General features: G+C 39.7%; 1 protein-coding gene across 1 annotated transcript in view; it reads left to right on the plus strand.

Moving 5' to 3' along the window:
- Positions 1-10,441, plus strand: part of WDR64 (WD repeat domain 64) — a 65,215-nt gene extending 54,774 nt beyond the window's left edge. The window contains exons 25-28 of the mRNA XM_081856354.1: positions 941-1,040; positions 2,011-2,091; positions 8,260-8,355; positions 9,782-10,441. Of these exons, the coding sequence (XP_081712480.1) occupies positions 941-1,040; positions 2,011-2,091; positions 8,260-8,355; positions 9,782-9,847 (343 nt within the window). The 3' untranslated portion in view covers positions 9,848-10,441. The remainder of the gene's footprint in view (positions 1-940; positions 1,041-2,010; positions 2,092-8,259; positions 8,356-9,781) is intronic.

Raw genomic sequence — 10,441 nt, forward strand, 5'->3', positions numbered from 1 at the left:
AGCTTCCAGTTACCTTTATGCCCACATAAAGATTTCCACAGCTTGCTCGTGAAATAAAATTAATATTTCAAATGAGTTGTGAGTGCACATTTAAGGTTTAAGAGAGGTATAAATAACTGCCCTTTCGGGTTAGAACCTGTGAAAGCTGTCCTTTGTAATACACATTGCAATGAATGGTAGTCTATAAATAAATAAATGACAACAATACAATTCAACATCATGGTGTTAGGTTCAGCACTTTCACTACGCGCATTTAGGGCCCATACTCCTAAGTCAGGAGTCAGCAATTCCTTCATCCACAGGGTGAAATCCCCGTGTCCCATCTGCTTTTGCACTGCATTTGATAGATGTACTTACTACCAGTTCAAATGCAGATATCCCTCCCAAGCACACCCACCCACAACTATTAGGCAGCTGCAAACTTTTTTTATTGTTTAAAGCACTGCTTGTATGTTTATGCCATTAAATGTTGGTTTATGCCCTTTTTTTTAAAGGTAACTTTTAAAAATGGAACAATTGCCCTGCAGGGTAGGGGTGAGGTAATTCATGATATCACAGGCACCTGCCAATCAGCTGTCAGCTTCTGCAAGCTAACATGACTTGCTTCCCCTCTTCTCAGTTCCGAAGACTCCACCATTCACATTATATATGTGGAGCATTTACATCCTTTTGAATTTACATTTGTAGAAAAGATATATTTCTTAGTTATGGGGCCATCCATCTGCAGAGCATTCCTATGTATATTTACACAGAAACAATTCCCTCTGTGGTCAGTGAGTCGTACTCTGCTTCCGGTTGCAGCCTGAAAAGGGCAAAGCTGTACTGCTTTAAATTTTCTAAATTTTATTGCAAGTTATACTTTATATTTATCTTGCATGGTTATGACATTAAGTTTATTTTGTTTTGTAACTACAACATCTTTCCCTCTCTTCTTTTCTAGATGGAAGACTCTGACCAGAAGCTCCTTGTCATTGAAAAAGCCTGGCCCTTTTGAAGTTGATCAAGATTTCAAGTTTTTCAAAGCCCTGGCTTCTCCTATGGTACTAAGAGTCAATTGTCATGTCAGAACTCCCTAAAACTGACATTACATAGAATCGTAGAATCGTAGAATTGGAAGGGACCCAAGGGTCATCTAGTCCAACCCCCTGCAATGCAGGAATCTCAGCTAAAGCATCTATCACAGTTGGCCATTCATATCTTTAGTTGCCAGGTGAAAACGTTTCTCCTTAACCAGGCCTTTGGCTGATTAACATTCTATGTCCCTTTAAATGTGTTTGGGGGGGTATTGGTTTCTTCTTGTTTTTATTATGTACTTTGTTTTCTCATTTTTGCTCTGTGATCTTCAAAGGAAGGGTCCTCCATCTGTAGAGACAATGTTCATTCATGAAGCCACTCATAGAAGTGGACCATGCTAGATAGAGTTGCATGTGTAAATCATGATTAACTGAATTTTGGAGGGGGGGTGTCCACCCTAAATATAATGGGTGCTTGCAGTTTGTTGCTACTTTATGGTGCAAGCCATTCATAGAAATCACATGACTCCCCCCACAAATAATCATGGGAACCATAGTTCAACCCCCCTGGGGCTGTACTTTCCAGTACCCTTAACAAGCCACAGTTCCAGCTGTTTTAAGGCATTTGCCTGAACATGTGAAGACTGCATCCATGCATGGGGGTGGGGGTACATTGTCACCAATTCTTCCATTGTCACCAGACAATGCAGGCTCCTCTTCAGACCCTTGCCTGTTAGCATGAAGGTCAGAAGAAGGTTTCAAAAAAGCACATTCTGAGCCCTGATTTGACAATTTTAACTGTAGCACCCGATTTTATTTGATTTTTCATTTGTAGATACATGTTTCTGTTCAGGTATTCGCCACAATGTTACATCACTGAATGTACTAAATCCTATACAACTAGATGTGGTGGGGCTTTTTATTTATTTCATTATTAGTATTTGTTTATGAGTTTTGCTGGAAATGAAAATATGATGGTATTGTTTGTGTCTTCTAGATTAACAAACACCCCCTGGAAAGTTTCAAATCTGGCAGCAAAGATACTGGTGTTGTATTTGGGTCTATACCTATATACAGGGTGAGTTCAAAGTAATTTGCTTAAATAAATGTTTCGTAATGGAAGAAACATTAAAATTAAGCAATGTCTCAGATTGTGAATTGCTACCATTTGCTTCTCATTTAAGTATCTCCTTTTTACTGAGCTTGAATTATTCCTTTTCCGCTCTGAGTTTTGTTTCCTTCCTATAAAATATCAACTGTCCTGTAAGATACATTTTGGCTCACCTATTATAGCGAGTAATATTTGACTTTTACTAAGGCCTTGAGCATCACATATGGGCTATAAAACACCTTCATTCAGCACATTGTCATAATGCCGGGGCTGTCTGTAGACGAGATACTGAGCCACAGTTATATCACAATCCTATGCCTACTTACCCAGAAGCAGGTCCTGCTGAGTTCAGTGGGAATTGCTGCCAGAAAAACGAGCATGTGATCACAGACTTAGACTGCAATCCTGTACGCACTTAACTGGAAGTAAGTTCCATTCAACTCAGTATGTGCTAGTCCCATTAAACTCAAATGAGATGGAGCTTACTTCTGACACACAGGATTGTACTATATACCATATATTTTGACCTGGCTGTGCACATTGCTCCTCAGCTCAGTTTTTCCCCATCCTAGCACCCTCCAGATGTTTTGGACTACAACTTTCATCAACCAGCATAGCCATTCTGGCAAGGGACGATTCTGCTGTAGTCTAAAACAGCTGGAGGACATCAGGTTGGGGAAGGCTGCCTTGAGCTTTCTTTATCTAAGGAGAACCAATTTTTGCATTCCACCTTAATACATGCTGTCACCTTCCCTCACCTTCTTGTTTCCTCCCGCTATCCTCAGAAGACTTGATTATGCAAACTCCAAGAAGCTCTGCTTGTTGTTATTATGTGAATGAGGAAATCGTGGGTTCAGGCTCCCAACTCTTCCTTCAACTAAATGGCCTTAGGGAAGCCACCATCTCCCCCATACCACAATATATAGGCATTAGGTAAGGGCTAGAGGTGCCCTTCTGCTAATGGAAGGGGCTGCAGTCCAGCAGAGGCTCCCGCTCATGGAAGGGAGAGGACAGGCAATTTCCACTGGTTCTCCTTGCAACTCCCTGCACACATTGCCATGCTGTTCTAGAGAGTTCTCATCTCACAGAGCAGATTTTCAGTGGACGGGGAAATCAGAGAAATTTGCCTCTACCTCCTTATGTAAGTGGGAGTGGAATGCTGGAATCGACCCTGTTAAATTTTATTGTAATAATTACTGAGCTATTTTATGTGAAGTACTTTGAACATTGACAAGTCTTATATAGGTGCTATTGTTACGATCATTGTTGTCAGATTCATTTGCCTTTACCTGTATTCCAGTTCTGCCACTGCTCAATATCTGTCTTTCCTTCACTCAAGTTTTTTGCCTTCCCATCTTAGTGATACTGTGACTCTTCCTGTTCTCATAGAATCTTGGAAAAGGCACTCAACTGGCATTTCCGAAGAGATGTTTAGGACTGAGGTGTGATATGATATACCAGGCATAGGCAAACTCGGCCCTCCAGATGTTTTGGGACTACAACTCCCACGATCCCTGGCTAACAGGACCAGTGGTCAGGGATGATGGGAATCGTAGTCCCAGAACATCTGGAGGGCAGAGTTTGCCTATGCCTGTGATATACACTGGATGTGAATAGGCAATGAGAGAAGTTTTCAGGAAAAAAACAAACAAACATGAACATGGCTTTGGCTAGACTTTGCCAATATGGTGCCTTCCTGATGTTTAGGCCTTTCTTCCAGCATCTCTGACCTTTCATGGTAACATGAAACATGAAATTTATTACGGTCAGAGACCAGCTCGAACCTTTCATGGTACATGTGCTGGGTAAGATGAAAATTGCTATTGTGTGCTGGGACCTAGCATGACAGAGGTTTGTCCCAGTTGGCTCCTAGATGCTCTAGACACTTTATGGGCCTTAAAGCTGAGCCTTAAATTCATTTTTCTGTTACACTGGAGTCTTCTGCACCAGTATACAGATTGCAAGGCAGTCAAGAAACAAATGAATCTTCTCTAGGCTTTTTAGGACAACTGTCAGTCTTCCATTACCCGTTATTAGTTTAAAAGAATTTTGTGGCATGCTTTCTGACAGAGAAGCAATAAAACCTGAAAAACATTCGCTTCCATTTTTTTCCAACTCTGCAGTTACAAATCAGGAATATCACTGTCACAAAGTCACAGGGAGTTAAAGACAAGTAACAATAGAAATACAACACATTTCAGTAGTTCTATTTGGGGGAAGTACATTATTCCAAAAGCTGTGTCTTGTTGACTAAGCAGCCATAAAATGTTGTTCTTGCCTTTAAAATAATGTTCATATATTTGAGTGGTGAGAAGCTCCAGGGGCACAGCACTTACCCAGGGTTGGTTCTTTTTAGAAGATTTTTTTTTTTTTTTTGAGGTTTAATTGCATGTTGATCATAAATGGGGACACACATTTAGCCAAAGTTTAGCCAACTTATAGCCAAAGTTCACTACCCCTACAACAGATCTCCATAGAAACAGCCAACACCCTATGAAGCCCAAAACTCTCTTCACACACCAACACCTGAATTGCCTCTTCCTTAGCTGGGAAAGCAGAAGAACTGCTCTCTTCTCTGATCAAGTTTCCTATTCAAAACATTCCCAAAATCTTCCTGCATGGAAAACCAATTTTCTAAATATTGAGTTCCCATGACAATAGACTGCCTGTAGTTTACCTAACAAAAGGATGGACTTGGCTGAATTGGCTAACAGGTTTGACCAACTTTAAGCAACCTTTCTGATCTGCTCCTCTCCAATATTACAGTGTTGGCTTCAAATACTGCAAAGCAGATTCAGAAGTCGAGGATTTTAATATGACATTTTGTTAAGGATTGGAAATTTGACTATTTAAATAGCTTGACAGTCTGCTGAATAAAAGACTGGCACAAAATCAGGTATGGACCTGATCCTGACACCCTTTACATCCTTTCCACTCTTTCCCATACATACACTATCCCATGTCTGAGACTTTCCTGTTGCTGATAACTAACCCACAAATGGTGCTGCGCTCATGGGACAACTGCTTGGAAAGCTCCAATTGCATCACGTATGTGTTGTTTAATAGGAAAACACCCTAACAAAATGTGCACCAAGCTACAGAAAACCCACATTCTCCATTTCAACTCTTAGTCAATTGGGATTTGTGCATTAAGGCCACAGTCCTATCTATACCTGCTTAACTGAGAAAAAGTGCAATTGAACTTGAGTGTAGGATTGCACTGTGAAAAAGACACATCTGAAAATATGTTATATAGAGCTAAAAACAAATAACAAAAGTAATTGCAGAATGTGACTCTCTCGCTTTTCACTGGGGTACAAAATGAAAGTCAACAAGGAAATATTAGACTTTTTTTTAACATACAGGAAATGAAAATTAAGTTCACACATATACAATGGGAGATACCTGGCATGAGCAAACCACCTTTCTAGAGAAAGATTTAGAGAGAGTAATATATGAGCAATTGAAAATGAGCCAAAATGCAAGCCAAAATCACTTTCCACCTCTACAGAAGTAATAGAAATTCTCCTTCATTCAGCACAGCTAAGTGTTTTTGCTACCACAAGCTACTCTTCATGTAGAAGACAGATTCTGTCAGGGCAGGCTAAAGGCAACAGGTGTATCTTGCTTATAGAAAAGAGATTGCAATCCAAAGCACTCTTAAAAACTTAAATGCCAGGTTTTTTTGTTTTTGTTTTAAACTTAATTAGTGCTTTTCCTTTATCAATCTCAAAGCAGTTCACAGTGTGCATTAAAATAATTAAGATCAGCAAGTGACAACAATTAAAACATATAGGTAGTTGCATCACATAATTTCAGTAACGACAGCAGCCAGTCAAGAAATGCCATGGGGAGCTCATTCACAAAATGCGCACAACAATGCATATTAGAATTACTTATAGGGATAGAGAAGGATTTACTTGATTTGATCCAGCCAGATCCTGATTATCTGGATTGGTTCACTACTCTACTTTAGTCCATTTTAGAATCTGCAGTCGTGGGGGCTGAGAGCAATAAAGTGCCTACAAGTTCTGTCACTCTCAGTGGGGACTTGCTCTGTTCTACTCAAAGTGCACAGCAGCAAAACAAACAAACAAACAAGTAAACAAACAAACCAAACAACCATATGCTAGTAGCTGGATTATTTCTGGAATTTTTTATAGGTGTGGGGTGGTGGATTTAAAATGGACAAAGGCACCACTGGAGCTCTCAGACTACCTTGTAGATGCTTTTATTTCATGCTGACTTAAAAGGATTTCCCTTTTAAAAATCAAACAAGACAGGTGTAGTTCTGTCCCTTTGTAGAAGTGGAACAGACAGGACCGCAATGGGTCTCTCCATCCTTAATTACTTCTGAGCAAAAACGCGCAGGATGGATCTCAAATAAGGAGGGTGGTGTTTGCTGACAGCGAATACTAACAACAAAACAAGGCAGGGAGACGGGGGGGGGGGGGAGAGACAGCTGTACATGTTGCCCACTAATGACAGCACAAGAATGAATGGTTTTAAAATGAAGGGAGGCAAATACAGAGAACATGCACCACTTGCAGCATCCATGTTCTGGAATAAACATGCATTTTATATGGTGGCAATGGAACTTACAGTTCATGGGTGAATTCTTTAGAGTGTAAAACTGATATGGGCTTTGAAGAAGAAACAGTACCTCAGCGGAAGCAGCTGTCTTGAGGGGGCTGTTGGATCTTCTTCCTTGGAGGTTTTGCAAGAAGAGGCCAGACGGGCACAAGCTATATTGTCTTGGGGGAAATAGTTGAAGAAGGTAATCAGCTGGGATTCTTCAAACCATGTAGATGTGACCAAAAGAATGACACTGTTCCAAAAGCAAAAGCCAGAAGAACAAGTTTGCTTTTTTTTGGAAATTATAACCTGACACCATATTGGTAAGATTTTTAGGTCACTACTTGCTGGGTTGCCAAAAGGCTATTTTTGTTAAGCAGGAAAATGTTGGTGGTGGAGTGGTTTCACTTCAGGCTATCTGTACACCACAAATGGCAAAAATTGGCATGAGAGGACAGGTATATTGGTATAAAAGGCTTTGTAGTCTAGAAGCGTCTGTAGATTTATTTCACAAAGTTCATTATGGCCCCTTAAATAAATGAACACCAACGTGCCTACATAGGCAAGCAATGTTATCATTCTTATGAGTCCTATCTTGTTGGCACTACTCAGAAAGTAACTTTGAAAAATAACAGATAAAAAACCCATCAGTTTAACTCTCACCTCAGCACCCACAACATTTATTTCCCATTCTCAAAAACAGCCAAAGAGCCTTAAGCACTCTAAATAACTAACTTATTATGGCATAAGCTTTCATGGACTTTATCAGAAGCATGAAGATAAATCTCAGTGGTCAGTCATATGAAGAAGAAATTTATAAGTTGAATGGCTATGAGATGACTAAATTAAAGTCAATGAGACCTTCAATAAATGTTATAAGCACACCTTTAACCTTTCACAGTACCAAGTTGGTGATAATTACTGAGGTTATAGTATTAACAACTGTAGTGGGCAGGGAACCATTCACAGCAAACAGTCATAGATAGCACAGATATGTTGGTATTGACCATCTAATTAACTTGTGAATTATTTATCTCCATTTCACCCACTGCAAGCTGAAACTGCTTGATGAATTTTTGCGTTGTATTCTTCCATTAAAAGTATTCCACAATGGCCACCATAAGGTCAATTACAGAATGTCCCAGGAGTTGGGGATATTTTCTCACTGGTTTATGGACAATCCCATTCATGATGTCAGATTTGTGGCCATTTATGCTTTTGCATAGAGACTTGTCATGTGTGTCCTATTTAGAATGCAGAAGAGCATTGTTGGCATAAATCACACCTACCTCAGTTATGTATGTGTTAATTACATTTCCCTGGCAAATAACTTCTATCTCAGCCTCAGTTTACCTTCTGAAAAAGAAATTATAATATTGACCTACTGCAAGGGGATTGCTGTGAGGCTGGACATGATAAATGTAAAAAACTTGTACATCAAAAGTGTTTTATATAAATAACAGCAAGAAGCTGACTAAGGGATTTTTCCTTAGTGCAGATTTCACAAATGTTGCACCTGTCCACATAATTCTTGATTTTTTTCTAAATTACTTGTAAAAGGTTGCAACTCCTCCGAAGATTAAACCTATTCATACAAAGGATCATGAAGACTCTGTTGACAGTATTGGCATGAGAAGCAGAATTATTTCCCATTCAGTAAGTGTACTGTTTCTTCGTGTAGCATGCATGTTATGTCTAAGAATGGGAGGCGCGTGGAGGGAGTTTCTGGATTTTAAATTTCAGGCAATACAACCAAATCTGCTTAAATTCAAATAATTCACCTTCTGAACTGACACATCTGTTTGGCTACTTCTTGGTCAATTGGCTGTGGGTAGTTTGTTTTGCAAAAATGAAATTAAGATTGGGGCAAATAATAAAGTGCAAAAAGCAAAACAGTAAACTGTTATAACATGGTTATAGCATTCTTTTTTCATCACAGTGAACCTTCAAAGTCTACAAGCCAGGATGGGGGAGAAATCCAATTCACTTTGCATTTATAGGCAAAACTCCCTAATTCGCCCTTTCCAAAACAATATGTTGAAATTTGCCCTTCTCTGAATTTTGAAAGGCAGTTTGCTAGCCAAGTGATATGTACAAAAATGCAAATACTAAAGTGTGCATATATATTTGTGAAAATAATATACAGAAAATAGTTATAGTGGGGGAAATTTGCTTTGCAAAGATGTATGTGTTAGGGGAAATTGTATACAAATATGTGTATTTTGGGTGAAATTTGCCCTAAAATGCTGGTTGGTTTTTACAACGATTGGGGGGGGGGGTCACAATGATGTGGAAATGTGGAGATCCGAACTTAAGAGTGAAAAAATTACAAAATGGAAAGAAACTGAAATGGACAGATTAGCCCATCCCTCCCTCCAGGTAAATATCCCCCCCCCCCCGAAATGCTGGCAAAGAAGTACAGGGGAGTGTATTGCCAGTAGTGTAAGAGTGTAACAGATGGGAGTGTAAGAAAGCAGACATATTCTAATGTTGCTCTTCTCATCTGCCAAATCAGAAGTTGTCTGACAGGGCCCCATTAGCAGTAGGGTGGAGCAGAGAAGAGACCACCCCTTCTTTCCTGCAGGCAAGCTGAAACCATAAAGCAAGGAAGACTGACTCTTGTGCCTTTAAGTAGTACTAGTTTTTCAGCATTAGCTGTAGGGAAACTACTTACCGTTGCTGAACCTTTCTACCTGTTTAGAACCCCACATACCTCTATGTTTAGAACACCACAAACCTCTTGACTACTATGTGCTTGTAGTCAAGCTGCTCCCACTTGCCCTATAGTTCCTGTCAGTCAACCTCCTTAAGATAAATCCTAGCCGCCTTCCTTTAAAACTCCTGTCTTTTGCAAGATCTGGACCAAAAGCAAGCAAAGCAATTTAACAAGAGGGCTGCACAAGAATCACGGAAGGTGGGAAGAGAGATTGGGTCTTCTGATTGTAATAGACTCATGTGTGCTGGTACCGCCTTTGATATTCAGGATCTTGTGCAAAGATTGGTATAATGCTCACATACTATTTGGGTTACTTTGCCTTAAAATGGGCATATGTAAGCATTTGTTCTGCTCTTTCTCTTACAGCCATCGCGTGTCGTCGCTGCAAAAGCTGCAAAAGCTGCAAAAACCCTTCAGGCCCCTCCTTTCTAACCTCCTCTAATGCCAATCCAAGTATGAAAACCATGAAACAGGAAGATGTGTTGCAATGAACATCGGTGAAAATAAAATTGTGATAACACAAAAGGAAAGATCTCTGGATTTTTGTATCTGAAACACTAGGCATGCACAAGCCGACAGACATCATTTTCAGCAGTTTCTTTTCCCGTTGTTAATATCATTGTTGTACTCCAACAGAGGAATTTTAAAGTGAGACTCCAGCACACTATATCTGAACTAGAACTAATAACTAAATTTAATTCTGTTTATTCGGGCTTAGATGGAAACCACGGCTTCCTGTTCCACCTCAGGTGTTGATTTACTGAGCAGTGCTAAAATGATTGTGTTTTCACTAGTTACTGCTGTTGGGAATAATTTCTGTGTTTGTTGGTGTTAATTTAGACTTGAGTTGAATTGTTACAGACTGTGCTTTTTGCATGTCTTTGCCATTTTTACCCCAACGTTTGCAGTTTTTCCTGTCCTCTGTACACTCATACCTGCCAGTTGAAGATACTGTGCCTTTGATGAACTGTACTCTGGTCCATGAAAACTTATATGCCATAATAAAGTTACTAGTCTTTAAGATGC

Source organism: Podarcis erhardii (assembly GCF_964252035.2).
Source record: "Podarcis erhardii genome assembly, chromosome: 3".
In the NCBI taxonomy this organism is placed as follows: Eukaryota; Metazoa; Chordata; class Lepidosauria; order Squamata; family Lacertidae; genus Podarcis; species Podarcis erhardii.